The sequence below is a fragment of the Cnephaeus nilssonii genome, assembly GCF_951640355.1.
Source record: "Cnephaeus nilssonii genome assembly, chromosome: 4".
Classification (NCBI taxonomy): Eukaryota; Metazoa; Chordata; class Mammalia; order Chiroptera; family Vespertilionidae; genus Cnephaeus; species Cnephaeus nilssonii.
In genome coordinates, this window is record NC_137075.1 from 88,931,473 (window position 1) to 88,950,431 (window position 18,959).

Here is an 18,959-nt window from a genome sequence, read left to right on the forward strand (position 1 = left end):
GTTTCCATCTCTCTCCCTCTCCCTTCCTCTCTGAAATCAGTAAAGAAATATATTTTTTAAAAAAGAAGCACAAAGACAGACTGAGATAAGTGTTTCAAGGAGAAAAACCAAAGAGACGAAAGGTATTTGAGAGAGGGGGTCTCCCATAGACGGAGATTTAGGGCAGAGGTGCTAAGAAGGTGACTTTCAAGGTAGGGTGGGGTATGGGAAAGAATCCTGGGACCATGTTCAGGCTGAGGAAACAGCAGTGCGTTTCAGGACCAGAAGGAAGGCCAGTGCGGCCGGCCTGGCTGACTGAGGGCAGAGTGGAAGGAGAGGGGGCTGGAGGGAGTCGCAGGCCATGTGGGTGCCACCCTTGGATTTTCTTCCAGGTGGAATGAAAGCAATTGATGAATAAATGGACACTGGATGCATGGCCGCAAGGGGCTGTCAGAGGGTAAAGCCAACCTGTACCCTCCCCGGGTTCCCAGGGCATGTGGCCAACTTCGCAGGTCACTGGGAGGCCCCTGGAGCAGCTCCGGGGTCTGTGACTTACACGTGGAGGAGCTAGTGAGACGGCGGCCCTGGCACACTGCTGCCTCTGTTCACCTGGGGCCCAGATGCAGGCTTAGAAGGAAACTCCCTGTGGAGAGGGGCAGGGCGATGATTGATGGGTTATTCTGCCTTGGACCACCTCCAGGCCTTTTGTCCTGGAGAATAAGGCTGGAGGACCCCAGGGGACACAAGACAATTGGGGGGGGGGGGGGTTGTAACAGAGACAAAGCCAGAAGTGGGTGAAAGTTGGGAGTGGGGTACCACTCACCAGCTGGTTGACCTTGGGCAAGGATTAGGGCCCTCTGGCCTCAGTTTCCTCATCTATACAAAGAGAGTCAATAAACCCACAAACTCTGGGTGCTGTCTGGAGGGCCCTGAAGGAATGAGAGGAAGAACAGATCACAATTCCTCTTTTCAGAGGCACAGCCACCTGCAAGTCAGGGGAGACACAGAGGTCAGAGAGGGCCTGGAGGGCTTCCCAGAGGAAGGGCCATTTAAGCAGGAGGGAAAGTGAGCCTGTGTGGCCGAAAGAACAGCCAGAGCAGTGCCCAGAGGGTGAACGTGCTTGGCTGAGGAAGGGGTGCCCAGGGGTAGATGCTGGGCTGGGAAAGCGGTGCGGGCTGGATGTAGAAGGGCTTCCTAGGCTGTGTTACTGCTACTGTTGCAATAACCAGGCTATTAATTAACACATTGCAGACCAGTAGTTTTATTGCTAGCTTTACCCAGTGGCCAGATAAGTTTCTATTGAACGAGTACAAAAGACGTTTTACATAAATGTTAAAGGCACCCCTTAAAATTAAATGCCCATTGCATTTTGGAGTTATTTATTACGTGTTCTTACAAGCTAATATCTTTTTAAGGTATGAGACTTTGTAAAATACCGTGTAATATGAAAACACGAGAATTCTCGAGATCCGTCTTCACAGAAAAGGAGCAAAGGGCAGGCCAAATTTATAGACATGCCCAGTAAAGTCTGGTAAAATAGGGAAGGTACTTTCCATCAGTGACTCCTGGGAACAGGTCATTGGCCAGAGTAGGCATGGCTACTGCAAGCACAGGACGATTTAATATACACTGAGTGGCCAGATTATTATTATGATCTCTGAATGCATAATAATCTGGCCACTCAGTGTGTGTGTGTGTGTGTGTGTGTGTGTGTGTGTGTGTGTATCTTAGAGGCCCGGTGCATGAATTCGTGCATGGGTGGGGTCCGGCCAGTCTGGCCAGGGCGGGGGTGGGGGGTGGTGGGCATGGGCGCTTGGCCGGCCTGCCTGCTGGTCGAACTCCTGGTCGAGGGGACAATTTGCATATTAGCCTTTTATTATATAGGATATACACTGACTGGCCAGATTATTATGCGTTCAGAGATTGTAATAATCTGGCCACTCAGTGTATTTAATCTCCTAAACAAAGGAGTTCTCTCTCTCTTGCTCTTGACTTGCTCTGCTTGACTCCTGGCCTGTGGGAGTCAAGCACGCACTCGCCCACCTGGCTCGCGGCCATGCAAACCTCACTCATGGGCCATAGCTGGCCTGATGCTGCATCGGGCCCAGCTCCCCCAGGACACGGAAACTCTCTGGCTGCTGGCTTTGCTTTGAGCTCTGCTAACTCCCCAGCTGCACCCCTTCCAGGACCGGATTAAGGGAAATGGGACTTGGGAAATCCAAAAATATAATTCCACGCAAATGAAGACCACTCGTCCTCCCATGGGGCCTCTGGAAATGCTTATTCCAGCGGCACCCCAAGAACCCCACGCCCACGAGCAACGGAGAAAGAGCCTCTGTTTCTCCAATAGCATTAGGAAGAATATAGAGTAATATTTCAGTGTGAGGGCCGCTTCACCTGGCTCAGCATCCCAGCCGAACAATCTCTTAGTTGTGTTAACTTGGGCGCGTTCTTTAGTTTCTCTGGGCCTTGAAGTCCTTGTCAAGAAAACGGGGCGAATGGAGCTAATAAATAGTTCCTGCTCCCAGAATGCTGTTGCAGACGTCAAATGAGACACACTTGTAAAATGTTTAGCCTTGTGCCTGGTGTATGATAACCAATAAAGGAATAGCAATTGTTTTTGTTTTTTATGCTTGGCAACAGGAAGCCACTGAAGGTTTTTGAGTAGGGAATGGAACAAATCTCCTTTTTTAAAATCAATTTATTGACTTCTTTTAGAGAGAGGAAGGGAGAGGGAGAGAGAGAGAAAAACACCAACAGTGGGCTGCCTCCTGCACGCCCCTCACTGAGGATCAAGCCCGCAATCCAGCACGTGTCTGGACCCTGACTGGGAATTGAACCGGTGACCTCCTGGTTCACACTCAACCACTGGGCCACACCGGCTGGGCCCAAATCTCCTTTTAGCAAGACGGTCTGGCAGTGATAGGGAAGATGGTCTGGATTTGGGGGAGCCTGGAGGCAGAGAGACCTGTGAGGAGGCGACTTAACTGTCCAGCGAAGAGATGTGGCTCCCAGTCCACTCAGAAAGGCCCCACGCGGGACAGTGGCCGAAGGTTAAAGGGGAGGGCAGGCTCCAGAGACTTTTGACAGTGGAGTCAGGATCAAAAGAATACTGGCTCCTAGATTCCTAATCTCGGCTCCTGGGGAGATAGTGAGGCCATCCGGGAAAGGAACCCAGAAAGGGAGCTTTTGCTGGTGGAAGGGGTCAGGCAGGGAGGAAGGGGCGGGGGCCACGGATAAAGCTGGGCACGTGCTGAGTTTGATCAGTTCACAGGACTTAACCCTGGAGAGTTGGAAATGGGGCCTAATGTGCTCTTGGGGGGTCGTGGTTCTCAGAGCCTGGTCCCCAGGCCCAAGCTCAGGCTTCACTTGGGACCCTGTTAGAAATGCAAATTTCTGGCTCCTCCCAGACCTGCTGAATCTGAGGGGGTGGGGGTGGGGGGAACATGCCCTCTTGGAGAGCTTGTTTCTGGGAAAGCTGTTCAGAAGAAGGGGGGGAAGGGGGTGGGGTGGGGTAGGAGGAGGGGCCCTGTGAGAGGAAGGGGGAGGGGAGGGGGGTATAGGAGTCTTGAAGGAGACTGAGAAGTACCAGATTTCATCAGTTCCTTTTTTTTTTTTTTAGTTAAATTTATTGGGTTTACATTGGTCAACATGAACATATAGGTTTCAGGTGGGTTTCTATGTTACAAGATCTATATGTTGTAGCATGTGCCCACCATCCAAAGTCAAATCTTTTCCTGTCACCTTCTATTAGGACCCCCTACTCCCCCAACCCCATTCGCTCTGGCAACCCCCACACTGCTGTTTGTGTTCACGAGTTTCAGTTTTATATCCCACCTAGAGATTTCATCAGATGCACATTCTCTGAGTCGGCTGTGTACTGTCTGCTAGGTGACAGCTGTATGTGGTTGTCACTGCCCTCACATGCACATTAAAGCTTGCAGGAAGGGGCCAGTGACCTGGCAGGAAACCCCGGGGCAGCAATGGACACGCTTTAGAAGCATAGCTCCCTCGTTAGCAGAGAGGACGATCCTGAAGGAAAACAGGAAAATGATGGCTTTGATAAAAAATGATTCAAGAGAGCCCGGGCTGGTAGCTCAGTGGTTAGAGCGTCTGTCCATGCACTGAAGGGTTTCAGGTTTGATTCCCAGTCAAGGGCATCTATATGGGTTGCAGGTTCCATCCCTGGCCTAGTTGGGGCATTCAAGGGAAGCAACCAATCAATGTGTCTTTCTCACACGGATGTCTCTCTCTCTCCCCTCCCTCCCTCCCTCCCTTCCTCCCTCTCTCTCTGAAAAATCAATGGGAAAAAATGTCCTCCGGTGAGGATTAACAACAACAACAACAACAAAATGATTCTCTTTCCCCTATTTTCTCTTTCATGTAAGCACAAGCATGCTATATGATCAAACTTGTATCTAAATCTCAAAGAGCTCTTTTAATCAGAAATGAAAATGCCAGTGGCAAGGAAGCACAGTCCTGGTTTGATTGGCAGTTTTTTCTTTCTTTCTTAGTGATACATAAAATAATGCTGCAGTCTTATCACCCAAAGCATCTTGGATTCGATGTGATAAATAGAGAGGCGGTCAGAGATGCTGCAAGGCCCCGCAGGGAGAAGCGAGGTGGCGTCTAAGAGAGGAGTGGGTTTGAAGCGGTGTGAGGGGTGTCCGTGGCTTCAGGAAGGACCAGGACAGGGAGGACCGAGGGCAAGGGATGGCCTTTGACACCTGGGAGGTCGCCTTTGAATTCTAGGGTTCTGTGGGTGGGGTTTTTGCTTTCAGTTCATTTGCTTTGATCGGCAGGCATTTCCAGGTGCCGGCCACTGTACTTGGATACAAACAGGAAAGACCTAGTGGCCTCTCTCTCCAGTGAGCGCACAGTTCAGAAGGGAGGGCAACAAGCGAAACCCTGGTTGTGAGGCACTAAGCTAGCTGTGTTAGGTGTGTGGCGGGGGAGGTGGGTGATGGATGAGGCCCGTAGGGGCAAACCGGAAGGAGCAGGTGAGCTTACCTGGGAAGAGGGAAGGGAAGAATGAAGTGTGAGACTTGAGGCTTGCAAGGATGTAGAAGAGTTTGCCAGGAGGAGTTTCAGGTAGAGGGAGGGGTGAGGGCTGGGAGGTCCATGTGGTTTCTGGGGGCCTCCAAACTGGGGGCCTATGAAGGGGGAGATCAGGGTGGACTGGTCAGAGGTGGCCAGTTCACAAAGGGCCTGGTAGGCTCTGCCCTGGGGGTCAGATGTCGTTCTTGAGGAGCAGTGGGACAATTTCTTAAATGTAAATTTTAAATTAATTTTTAACTTTTGTCAAAATAATGCATGCACACAAGTTTAAGAAGGAAATGGCAGTGTAAACTTGACAATGAAAATAACTGTCCCTTGCCGAAACCGGTTTGGCTCAGTGGATAGAGCATCGGCCTTCGGGCTGAAAGGTCCCAGGTTCGATTCCGGTCAAGGGCATGTACCTTGGTTGCGGGCACATCCCCAGTAGGGGATGTGCAAGAGGCAGCTGGTCGATGTTTCTCTCTCATCGATGTTTCTAACTCTCTATCCCTCTCTCTTCCTCACTGTAATAAATCAATAAAATATATTTAAAAAAAAAGAAAAAGAAAAAAAAAGAAAAATAACTGTCCCTGGCCTTAGCCATTCTCCCTCCTCCCTCCATGATCCAGAGTTAGCCATTGAAAAGTTCTCTTTTGCCCGGCCGGTATGGCTCAGCTGGTTGAGCATTGTCCCACACACCAGGAGGTTCGCTGCTGAGTCTTAAGTCTTCAACATCCGAGGCTTTCTGAGGTTCTGCAGGACAAAGGGCTTAGTTCTTTTTCTTTCTTTCTTTCTTTTTTAAATATATTTTTATTGATTTCAGAGAGGAAGGGAGAGGGAGAGAGAGATAGAAACATCAATGATGAGAGAGAATCATTGATCGGCTGCCTCCTGCACTCCCCGCAAGGGGGATCGAGCCCTCAACCTGGGCATGTGCCCTGACTGGGAATTGAACCGTGACCTCCCAGTTCATAGGTTGACGCTCAACCACTGAGCCACACCGGCCGGGCCTTAGTTCTTATCTGGATCCCCCTCCTTAGCGACTTTGGTTTCTACTTCCTCCATTCTTCTGTGACAGTTCTCACTCAGGTACTGCCCTGTAGTGGGCTTTGGGGAGGGCCCACAGACAGTTTCAGTGTGCCATGAAGAACCAGAGGTCCCTTGGCCTACCCGGTTTGTTTCAATGGATTGAGCATCGGCCTGCAGACTGAAGGGTCCCTGGTTCGATTCCAGTCAAGGGCACATGCCCGGGTTCTGGGCTTGATCCCCAGTGTGGGGCGTGTGGGAGGCAGTCGATCCATGATTCTCTCTCATCATAGATGTTTCTATCTTTCTCTTGCTGGATGAGGATGGGTGCAGTGTGAGGAGCCCAAGCGACTTGCAGATGGAAATCAGCAGCAGGTAGATGGGTAGGGTGTGAAGCACAGGCAGGGAGTCTAGCTGCCCATCCTCACCAGCTCCCGGCAGGAATGAGATCATGCAGCCTGGGGGGAGGGAGGAGGGGAGGGAGGAGAGCGGAGGACAGTGGACCACACAGAGGGGAAGGGATGGTCTCTGGCCCCCAGGAGTGAGATGGAGAAGGGAGTGGAACCAAGCGCCTGCCAGCCCAGCCTGCTCAAATGCGTCCGTTCAGACTCTGGGGTTAGCCAGCATCCCCTTCCCTGAGCCCGCAGTCCCCGACAGCCATTTCCCTAAGCTCCACAGCCCCGTCCCTGAGCCCGAAGAGAGGACCCGCTGGCCCTGCCCTTGTTCAAGGACAGAAGCTGGTGGGGGATGGCCCTGGCTCTCCTGCTCCTGGGGAGCAGGATCAAAGAGTTGATGGTGGCAATTTCCCCTCTGCCTCAAGGTCACAGAAATCCAGGTCAGGCTCTGGGCTTGCCTGCCTCCCTCCCACAGGCACGCGGCATCAGCTCTGAGGTCCAGCTGTGGGAGGCCGTCTTAATGTTCTCAGGTGTCAGAATGGGTGGCTCGCTTCAGGTGACACAGAGCAAAGACTCCCCCAGAGTCTCTGGCCGTGCGCGCCCTGGCAGCCCTGCCGGGATGTAAAACAGCCTGGTGACCTTGAACGCATGCCGGCCCGTGTGCAGGCGTCACTCAGCCTTTACGTGCTTGCTGTCACCGGATCCACACAATTTTATGAGATGGGAACCTGTGCCCGTGTAACCGATGAGGAAACTGAGGCCCGGAGAGGTTAAGGGACTTGCCTGCCTGCAGTGGAGTCTGCATATGTCTATAGTGGGCACGCTTCCAAGTTAGAACCCTGAAAATTTTTTATTTGCTTGTTTGTTTTTAATTTAAATTCCTTGTGGTTGAAAGTATGACATACGTCTCCTTTTTTCCCCACTGACCTCTCCCCGACCGCTCCCACCCCCCAGCACATGCCCTTGCCCCCAAGCTGTCTGTATCCATTGGTTATGCTTATATGCATGCATACAAGTCCTTTGGGAGAACCCTGAATTTATGCCATTGACCATGACCCTGTCCTATGAGAGTCCATCCCCAAACCTGTCACACCTGAGCTTAGGGGATGGTGATGATGATGATGTGCGTTTGTATGTGTGAGTGTGTGTGTGTGTGTGTGTGTGTGTGTGTGTGAGAGAGAGAGAGAGAGAGAGAGAAAGAGAGAGAGAGAGAGAGAGAGAGACCTCTCCCTGCTCTGGAGCTCTCCTAGACTGCCCTCAAGAGACCACAGGAATTCCAATGAATTAATCTCATCACTTTATCGAGGAGGCACTTACAGAAATTACAAGGCCACCAGCCTGGCTTTGCTGGCAGTCAGCCGCTGGGGCCATAAAACAAATTGAAAGGAACAAAAATAAATAAATAAAGTAAATAAAGTTAGAAAACTCCCCCCCCCCCCCCTCTCTCTCTCTCTCTCTCTCTCTCACACACACACACACACACACACACACACACACAGAGAGAGAGAGAGAGAGAGAGAGAGAGAGAGAGAGAGAGAGGCCTGAATCACTGAGTTCCAGGAACTGGTAACGATGTAGAGCAGCAGGGTGTTGAGGCTGGAGACAGGGGTGGGTGGGCCAGATTCTACAGAGCTTTAAGCCTGGGTAGACTTGGGTAAATTAGTTTAAGTATCGAGTTTATCTTTTAAATTTTACCATCTTATCAAATATTGAAATTATTTCCCAAGAAGCCAGAGTGACCTAAGAAATGGGTAAGGTTTAGGCAGCAGAGGAGAGGGGCACATGGAATCTTAATTCCTTCCCTTCCTGTCCTCTCCCATCACAGCACGCTCCCTGCAGGAAATGGGATGGGAAAGGTGTGGAAGTGTGGGCTGATGAGAGAGAGAGAGAGAGAGAGAGAGAGAGAGAGAGAGAGAGAGAGAGATTGAGGTCTTAAGCTACCCTGGGGCCAATCCACCTCTTCGAGCCTCAGTTTCCTCACCTCTGAATGGGGTTAAGAGCACTCACCAAGCCACTGTGAGCACTCAATACCCAGTCAGGCACTTTGTCGTTGGGATTCAATTGTTTCATGACTTCCAAGCACTTTGTGGTGGTGGAACCTGGCTCCTGGGTGTTCTCAGAAAATCCGATAGTAAATGAGTTCCATATGCCACTGGGGAGCCTGAGGTACACTGAAGCCCGAGGACACCCCGCAGGGAGTTCTCATGTCCCAGCCCAGTGGGTGACCGTTCTTCAAAGCTGTGGGTGCCTGGCCCACCCAGACTCGGGAACTGGGGTGTCCATATTTAAGAGAGTTGGAAACATTTTGGCAAGTACCTCAGAGCACCTACTTTGAGAACCACTGCCCTGTGGGACCCTCGGTGTGGTGGGCAGGGTAGGTCTGGCCAGTTAATCCCCATCCAGTCTCTGGCCGGTGGGTGGGGGCCCCGCACGGCACCTGGCAACCCTGTCTGTGTCTGCTTACAGGGAACATCGAGTACAGCTGCCCGGCCACCAACGAGTGTGAGATCACGAAGCGGAGGCGGAAGTCCTGCCAGGCCTGCCGCTTCATGAAATGCCTCAAAGTGGGGATGCTGAAGGAAGGTAAGAGGCCCGCCCGCCGAGGCTCACTGGGAGTCCCAGGGTACCCGCAAGCTGTGGATGGCCCCGGGCCAGCGCATATGCACACGGTTCCAGGGGTCCCCAGACCCTAGAAATCCCTCTATGCGTCCCAAGTTAAGACCTGCCCGCTGGAGTGCCCATCCTTTGTCACACTCCCTGTCAGCAGGCTCAAAGCCCCCGCCTCGCTCTCCTAAAGGAGACGGGCCAGACCTGGCTCAGTGGTTGAGCATCGACCTATGAGCCAGGAGGTCGCGGTTCGATTCCCAGTTGGAGCACACGTCTGGGTTATGGGCTCAGTCCCCAGTGGGGGTGTGCGGGAGGCAGCCAATGAATGATTTTCTCTCATCATTGATGTTTCTCTCCCTCTCCCTCTCCCTTCCGCTCTGAGGTGGGCCTGGGGAACTGGCGTGGCCACTGGGCAGAAGGCCCCTGGGAGGGGCAGGCTTGAGATGCTGTTTCACCTCCCAGGAGCCCATGGAGTGTGGGGGTGCAGAGATCACAACAGTAAGGCTTGGGGTGACTTTAAGGCACTCGTCACCTGCAAAGGGACAGCCTCTGCTTCCCGGCAGGCGGACAGGACAGAACTGTCACCTCGAGGATCCTTTCCCGTCCCCTCCTCCCCATCCTCTCACTCCCCTTCTTTCCCTTCCCTCCGCCCCTCTTTCCCTGGAGCTGTGCCGTCCACCGCGCACCGGGAGCCGCCGGTTCTGAGTGTCAAGTACACGCCTGACTTCAGAGGTGACGAGGATGATGAGAGGAGGGTAAAACAGCGTAGTGACAATTTTTAAACCATGAGTGCATGTTGGGGATGATCACATTTGGGTACATTGGGTTAAACCCGTGGTCGGCACACTGCGGCTCGTGAGCCACATGCGGCTCTTTGGCCCCTTGAGGGTGGCTCTTCCACAAAATACCACGGCCTGGGCGAGTCTATTTTGAAGAAGTGGCGTTAGAAGAAGTTTAAGTTTAAAAAATTTGGCTCTCCAAAGAAATTTCAATCGTTGTACTGTTGATATCTGGCTCTGTTGACTAATGCGTTTGCCGACCCCTGGGCTAAAAAAAGCATATTAGGACAGGAACGTCACATTCTCCTTGTTGCCTTCTTTGGTGTGGCTGCTAGGACAGGGACGGGGACATGTGGTTCTTGTTATCTGGACAGACAGCTGGTCCAGGTCTCATCACCTTCCCTGTCGATGGGATTGGCTCAGATTGACGACCCCTGTGGGGTGCCACTTTTGGGGGATGGGTAGTGTGTGTGTCTCCCCTTCCCTAGCTTTCAAGGGGAGCCAGTGGAAATCCTTACAGGCCAGCTTTTATGATTTGGGGCCCCCAGGATCCTTCCAGAAGCGGGAGGGGCAGGAAGAGAGGTGTGGGCTGATGAAAGGGGGAAGGGGAGGGGCTGGGAGGGAGAAGGGAGGGCAGGACTGGAATGCACTCCCTCCCTAGGAGGGGGTTTCTGGAACTCAGCCCAGCCTTTAAGAGCCCCAGGGGCACCCCTCCCATGCTTCTTCTCCCCCACTCTGGGGAAGAGGACACGAATGGAAGATGCTTTGCCAGGAGGTGGCTTGGATCGTCTTGTGTTGTGGAAATTGGAGGCCCCTCCACACCCCAGCTCAGCCCTGGGCCTACACCTTTAACTGCCGTCCTCATTACTCACTTCTTTTAACCCCTTTGAGATGGAGAAGGCCAAGTGGAGAAACAGCCCTCTTTCTAGATTAAAAATGTGCTGTATTAGACCCCCCCCCCCCCCCCCGTAAATAGCCCTGTGGTTGGTCCAGGACGTCCGTACGTAGGACGTGGAACCGGACACAGAGGTGGCAGCCCGGAGCATTGGAGGCTGTTGGCAGGAGCGGGCAGGTGTGCAGAGGCCAACCGCCTGGGTCCAGCCTGGAGCGGCCCTTCCAGGAGCTCTGCCCGAGGAGGAAGGCCGCCACCAGAGCACTGCCCTCCCCACCGCTCCCCAGCGCTGGCAGGTCTAAGCCCAGTGGGGGAGATGCCACAGAGGCTCCCTGTGCGGACAAAGCCGGGCGCCACTGTTTCCTTTCTGTCCTGTCTCGCAGCGCAGAGCCTTGGCGAGATCCTGGGATCTGCAGCTCCACGGGGACCGGCCCCCTCAGGAGGTGTGTGCCTCACTGAGGAGCCTGAGTCCTTGCCAGGCAGGGGCTCTTGGCAGCTGCCCTGCTCCTGCTTTTGTTTGGGTGTGTTCCCCCCACCCCCACCCCCACCCCGCTCGCCTTGTATGCAGGAGCCCAGACCCCCTGCCTCCTCCTGTTTCCCTCTGGCTCTGACCTGACTCTGAAAGGCAAGCGCCGGCCTTCCCGGGGCTGCTCCCCTCTCTAAGATCCCACCCCTCGGGCTTGGGGGTGGTGAGGGGCTGGGGTCCTGGGTCTTGGGGGAGAGGGGCTGGGGAAGAGAATGGATGCCAGCCTCCCCTTCCTCCCCATCTCACCTACACATCTGAACCCTGTTCCCCTCTCTATGCTGCAGCTCTGGATGCCTTTTACAGGGTTCCCTTTCTTTTTTCATTTTAATTTACTTTAAAATATATTTTTATTGATTTCAGAGAGGAAGGGAGGAGATAGAAACATCAATGATAGAGAAGCATTGATTGGCTGCCTCCTGCACGCCCCCTACTGGGGATTGAGCCTGCAAACCAGGCATGCACCCTGACCGGGGATCGAACCGTGACCTCCTGGCTCATAGGTCGACTGACACTCAACCACTGAGCCATGCTGGCTAGGTCCTTTCTTTTTTAAAATCCTCACTTGAGGATATGCTTAGAGAGAGAGAAGCATTGATGTGAGAAACATTGACCAGCTTTCTCGCCAACACGTGCCCCCACCAGGAATGGAACCTGCATGTGCCCTGACTGGGAATCTAATCGAACCAGCAACCCATTGGTGCACAGGACAACGCTCAACCCATTGAGCCACTCTGGCTGGGCAGCAGGTTTCCCTCTTTAAGTAGCATAACCCGAGAGGCTGCAGATGAAGGGGGTGGGGCAGTAGCTGCTGGGAGAGGCCAGGCATGGTTCCGTTGGTTCAGCCTCTACCTGGAGGCTGCTGTTGGCTCTGGAATCCATGACAGTGGAATGTGGGTGATGTCCAGGGTTCTGTCTTGCTTTAAGCAAACCCAGGACATAAAAATCTGTATTTTCATGGGAAAAAAGTGATTATTCTCATTATAAATAATTGAATACAGACTCTGTACCGGGTTAGGAGTTGGTACTGTGTCCTCCTCCTGGCTCTGGGGTATTCTTGCTGTTCATATTATTCTCATGCTCCCGGGCCTCCATTTCTTCACCTGTAGAGCAGGGATGTTGAAACCGCCTCTCCAGCCCTAACCAGTTTGGCTCAGTGGATAGAGTGTTGTCCTGAGGACCAAAGGGTCCCAGGTTTGATTCTGGTCAAGGGCACATACCTTGGTTGCAGGCTCCTCCCCAGCCCAGGCCCTGGTTGGGGTGCGTGCAGGAGGCAACCAATCGATATGTTTCTCTTACATCGATATTTCTCTGTGTCTTTCCCTCTCTCTTCCACTCTCCCTAAAAATCAATGGAAAAATATCCTCAGGGGAGGATTAAAAGAAAAAGAATCTGGCTCGCCATCCCATCAGCAAGTCAAGGTGGGGACCACGTGGACAACTCCTTGGTGAAATGCATTGTGGGATTGCTTTAAGATGTCAGCTTTCTGGGCATGTTGTAATAGTGTTTGACTCAAAGATAGTCTCGTTTGCATTCAACTTTTCAGCGGCCCTCCCATTGCATGGATTGGCTGGGGAAACTCTAAGAGGAGGCATCTGTCTTGGGTTGGCCTCCTGTCTGGGGTCTAAGGAAGCCAGTCAGACTCTCCCCCATAGGCAGGCTTCGCAGCCTGGCCAGGGTGTGGCCTGACAGCCTCTAAGCCAGTAGAACTTGGAAAAATATTAGCTGCATTTCCGAGGGTCCCCCAAGTCCTTAGTACAGCTCTGGGCTTTCAGCAATCCTCCCTAGACAGCTTGTCTCTGCAAACTTATCCTCACCTCCCTTCTCCCTCCAGCCCCCAGCCCCCCAGTCCCACTCCATTTCCTCCTCCCATCAGCCCCTGCCTGCCTTTCCCCAAGTGTTTTCTAAAAGATATTTGATTTCAGTGAAAGCTAGGCTGACATCGATGCAATGTGCTCTCACCCTTTGTGCTGGTTGGAAGGCGGAGGGCTCCTCCGGGAATTCTGGGTAATTGGGTTAGTGGCCAGCTCATGTCAGGAAATTAAAAGGAGGCCCCGATCAGGTTCCCGCTGCATTGGATTTAATGGCTTTGTATTTATAGAGTATTCTGCCTCTAGCCCATGCCAGAAATACCACTTTTCTGGCCCTTTGAATGAAGAAAGAGGATGCGAGATGGCTTACCTTTAGAAATGCTTTTTCTTTTCCAAAATACATTCGTGTTCTGAAACAAACCGCCTCTCCTGCATTTCAGAGACTAGCTTTGAACTGGAGCCGGAGAACTTGGATATATGTTTGTATCCTCCGACCACTTTCCATCCTACGTACACACACACACACACTCACATGCACACATGCGTGCATACACACATATGTCTGATGGCTCACAAGATCATCCCACGTGGCCTGAAGCCTCTGGGCCACTCAGGCACGATGACCTGTGACCTCTGGCCAGGAAAGCGTGGATGGAAAGGAGTGCAGGGGATGATCTTATCTGTGCTGAGTCCTTATTACTGCTCATTCAGGCTCTCTGTTTCAAGCATTGGGTAACAGGATTAGGAGCCATACAGACTCAGGAAAACCCCAGCATCACCACTTATCAGCCAGCTCGTTGGGCAATTTACTTATGACTCTTTAAGCCTCCCTCTCCTCCTCTGTAAAATGGGAATAATAATGGCCATTTTCATCTTGCTCCCACTTTACAAGGACAGCCCCTAGAGTTGTACCAAGTCAACACCAAGTAGGGTGTTGGTCATTGATTTGAGATAGGTACCCTTCATCCTGTTATAAAGTTGCTTTTCCTCTGTGATCCAGAAGGCACTGTTGACTCTCTCACAGCCTTTCTCCCCACTCCTTGAATGATAACCTTCCTTCGCATTTTCCTGAATAAATAAAATAAATTAGAAGCAGTCACATGGGGAATTTCTTACCCTTCTGCTATTGAATCCACAAACCAACCTGCTTGTTTTCTGTATTCGCTCCTTCCTGTTAGAGCCAGCTCTGCTCCTATCAGAAGCCAGTCCACCACCTGTGCTCCGAATCCCTCTTCTTCATCGAGGACTTCACTCCTAGAGCAGCGCCTCTGCTTCCAGCACCATCGCGCTCTGCCTCACGCACGAGTGGCTCCTTTTCTCTTTTTAAATATATTTTATTGATTTCAGAGAGGAAGGGAGAGGGGGAGAGAGATAGAAACATCAGTGATGAGAGAGAATAATTGATTGGCTGCCTCCTGCACGGCCCCTACTGGGGATCGAGCCCACAACCCAGGCATGTGCCCTTGACCAGAGTCGAACCTTCAGTCCACAGGCTGACGCTCTATCCGCAGAGCCAAACCGGCTAGGGCGAGTGGCTCATTTTCATCAGCACACTAACTGCTATACTTTGGTTCTCCTATTTTGAAAACAAAATTAAAATGCATAACTGTATTTTGAGTCTTTATCTCCATCCAGCTACTGCTCCATTACTCTGCTCCCTTCTCAACAGAACTTCCGCAACGGAGCTGTCAGATTTACTATATCTGCTTCCTTACCCCATCCACTTTTTTTAAAAACTTCCTTAAAAAGTAAACACTGAGTAGATCCAGAAAAATATTTCTAGTACTGCACATTGTATGAGGGTAAGGCTAAGCTTCTGAGAGAGAGGCACTCCTTTCCTCCCTCAAAAACCAAAACGAACAAATAAAAAACCAGAAACTTAAAGTTTAAAAGTTTAGTTCTCTCTCATCTCTCATGCAACAGTCAACAGTCAGAGGTTTTCCAGGATTGATTCGCAGCTTGGCCATCCTTAGCAAGTGGCTTCCATGTGTGGACCCAGTCCTCCATCTAGAGAGCCAGATCATTCGAAGGGTGGGACCCAGAAGTGGCACATGGCCCTTTCATTCACAATCCATTGGAGAATCTGGTCACATGGTCATAGTGCTCTGCAAGGAATTCTGGGAATTGTAGTCATTAACTGGGATACCATGTGCCCAGTTAAAATTCTTGATATGGAAGAGGGAATAACATTGCCAAAAATATACATGACGTATGAAGAACATTGATACCTTCCATCTAGAATAAGAAAAAGACAATTACTCTTGCTTTTGAGGTTCTCTCTGTGTTATTCCTCATTTTCATTACCCTAGAGCAGTGGTCGGCAAACCGCGGCTTGCAAGCCACATGCAGCTCTTTGGCCCCTTGAGTGTGACTCTTCCACAAAATACCACGACCTGGGCGAGTTTATTTTGAAGAAGTGGCGTTAGAAGAAGTTTAAGTTTAAAAAATTTGGCTCTCAAAAGAAATTCCAATCGTTGTACTGTTGATATTTGGCTCTGTTGACTAATGAGTTTGCCGACCACTGTCCTAGAGGTAACCATTATCCCACTTTTGCATTGTTTTCCCCTTGACTTTCTTTATAGTGTTATCATATATCTATATCTCTCATGATAGTTCTTTAGTTTTAATGAAATTATCCAATACATACTCTTCTGCATCTTGATATTTTAGTCAATATTTCTGAAATGAATGCTTCTTGTTGCGTGGTGCTGTAATTCATTTGTTTTCATGTTGACCAGATAGTGAATATTTTAGGCTTTGTGGGCCAAGAGGTCTCTGTCTTGACTACTTAGCTCTGACGTTGTAATGTGAATGCAGCCACAGATAACATGTAAATGAACGGATGGGCCTGCGTTCTGTTAAAATAGGCAGAGGGCTGGGTTTGGCTCACAGGCCATGAGCTCAGTGGGGTTTGTTTAGCTTTCTGCTGTTGATGGATGTTTGGGCTTCTGGGCTTTTCCTATTACAAATAGCGTTATGCCCATGCTTCCTGTGGCACATACATAAGGACTTACAGGCCGGGCTGTGGAAGGGCCAGACATGCACATCTGCAGCTTTAAGAGATGACGTTAAACTGGTTTTGACTTGATTGTACTGATTTACCACATGCGTTCAGATGTTCTGGTTGCTCCATATACTCACCTCTTTTACATTTTTGCTGGTGAGTGTAAAGTGGTGTCTTCTTACTGCTTTGATACATATTTTCTCGACTATGAGATAAGCATATTTTACATGTTTATTAGCCACTTGGGATTCCTTTTCTGTGAGGGGCTTGTCCAAGCCTTTCCCTATTTTTCTAGTTTCTGTTTGTTTGTTTGTTTATTAATAGTTGTAGAAATCTTTATATATTCTGGTCATTTTGTTAGGCCTTTTTCAGTTGTTAGTGTTGTAAAAACCTCATTTGTCACTCCTCTCTATGGGGTCCCATGATGATCAGAAATTAGTAATTTTATTAAATGGAATTTATCTATCTTTCCCTTTATGGCTTGCATGTTTATGTCATTTAAAGAATATTTTCCTAACCTGCTTTGTAAAGATGTTTCCTTAATCTGCCTTACCCACTTGGGTCTTTGGTCCTGCTGGAGTTGAGTTTTGAGTACGATGAGCCGGTCACCTTCAGTTTGCTCCAGTGGGCTTCATTCCTGACCACACAGGACCTGCCCTCCACAGCCCCTGAGTTGCCAAACCTAGCTTCTGCTTACTCCGCCTCTCGGCAATAGTATTTCAAACAAGTTTCCAGCCCTCCTTGGACCTTTTTCTCTTTGCTTTTCTGACACCGTGCTTGCCTTACCCCTCTGACCATGCTTTTTAGTCTTCTTTGCAAGCTCCTCCTCTTTCCTCCTGACCTGTATATTTTGGTGTTATTCTGGACGTGGAACCAGGCCCTCTTCTTCTCCTACACCCTGCAGGTGATCTCATCTAGATCTGAGGCTAGGTACAGACGACCCTCAATCTTAACCTCCAGTTCTAGCTCCTTCCCTGCATTTAAGACTCCAGAAACTGACTGTCCTAGTGGCATCTCCACTTGGATCCCTTACAAGGCATCAAAGATTCAACACATCTAGAGAGGAACTCTAGATTTTTCCCTCCCCTCCCTCCACCATTCCAGGCTTCCCTGTTTCTGGAATGGCATCTCTGAATGACCATCACTCAAGCAAAACCTAGTAGCCACCCATAGGTTTTGGTCTGCATAGCAGTGTGATGCTCCTCCTCCTGAGTCAATGTCCAAAATGCATTTCAGATCTGCCTACTTATCTTCCTCTCTATGAGCCTGGCCCTGGTCCAGGGAAGCACGTTTCCAAACTGGACTTCTGATTCCGCCCTTGGTCCTATTCATCCCCACAGCAGCTAGAGTGGGCTTTTCAAACCCTAATATGATTCTGTTGCTTTGCTTTGCATTATTCAGGGACGCTCTATTGCACTTTGAATAAAATCTAAGCACTTGACTCTGGTCTTCAAGACCCTGCTCAATCTAGTTCCTCCCCACCTCTTCGGTGGCATCTTGCACCATTCCTTTCCTGCCCCTCACATCTACTCACTCCGTGGCAGCCTCGCCAGCTTACTTGTGATCCTCACGCATGACACTCAGGGTCCTCGGGCTGTTTCCTCTGCCTCGAATGCTCTCCCCAGTCTGGCTCCTCAACGTAAATGCCACCTCGGAAAGGCCTTTCTTCCCACTTCGTTTCTATTGTATCCCGTTGTGTACTTTCTATGAATCTCTCCCCGTCTGAAATGATCTCATTTATTCTTTTGTTTGTATTCTTGTTCACTCTGACAGCCTCTTACACAATTGTTCTTGATTTAGGAACTCACAAATCCTTTTGAAAATCCAGTGAAACTCTATCATAAAACATACGCAAGTACCAGCACATAAAATTTTGCTGACAATCTAAGAGCTTCGCAGAACTAAGAGGTTCCTGAAGCCAGATTGAGAGCTGACGTTGCATAATCAGACTTTTAGAAATAGAAAGGAGCTGAGGAACCATCGGGACCCTGGGATGGCCAAATGCCTTTAGTTGGACTCTCTCCTCTAGGGTGAGGCGTGGCTGCCTAGAGTGCATGATTGAAAGGCTTCTTAGGCCGTGTATGGGGTCAGTAGGCAAGAGTGCCATGATTGATTAGCAATGTCTGCCACAGACTGGGAAAGGGAAGGCAGTGGCATCGCCGAGAGCTATTTGCCATGTCTGACCTGGTGCATCTGAATTTAAATGATTTGCCCAAGGCCACACAGTTAGTAAATAACAAAGCTGGATGGAATCTAGTCTCCTGGGTTATGTAAGACTTCCTTCTAAGAAGCTCATTTCAACTCAAGGAGATGGCTTGGCCAGTAGCAAAGCCCATAGTACTTCCTCAAAAGGGAAAAAAGAAGAAGGGAAAGGAAGGGGAGGTTGGACTGAAATAATTTTTCCTTGGAAGGTGTATATTTTTTGGGACTTCCTGGCAGCGGGGAATGCAGCCACAGCTGCCAATGTTGTTGGGGAAATGATCCCCTGGGTGAGAAGGATCCCCAGGAGAGAGCAGCGCCAGATGGACACTTTCCTAATAGGCAGGAGGCCAGAGGCTCATCCCTCAGTACCACTGTACCCACCCTGGAGCAGTTGGCACCGCGCCGGGATATCAGGTGGCATGCGTGCTTCTCCACCTCTTGGCTTTCATTGAGTCCCGTGTGAGGCACTCTTCACTATGACGATATGGCACCGGGGTAAGAGGCAGCCCCCAATAGCCGTCCTTTCCAAGATCTCAAGGTGAGCTCACCTGTCATCCAGAAATCCCCCACAGTCCCACATATGCAGGGGATGTGGATGAGTGGTTAGGGCATTCTGCTGGGGCGCCCATCGACATGCCCCCTGACCCACAGCCTCTGGGCCCGCAGGAGCCCAGGGTACCCACATCATCACCCTTGGGTGGTTT

At 50.6% G+C, this 18,959-nt stretch overlaps 1 protein-coding gene across 3 annotated transcripts in view; it reads left to right on the forward strand.

The window, feature by feature from the left end:
• The window catches only part of ESRRB (estrogen related receptor beta), a gene marked incomplete at both ends in the record, with an annotated part of 103,454 nt that overhangs the window by 56,172 nt on the left and 28,323 nt on the right, over positions 1–18,959 (forward strand). For 2 of the 3 annotated variants that reach the window (XM_079768664.1, XM_079768663.1), the window contains one exon: positions 8,904–9,020. The exons of the other annotated variant lie outside the window; for it this stretch is intronic. In XM_079768664.1, the coding sequence (XP_079624790.1) occupies positions 8,904–9,020 (117 nt within the window). The remainder of the gene's footprint in view (positions 1–8,903; positions 9,021–18,959) is intronic. 3 annotated transcript variants of the gene reach the window in all.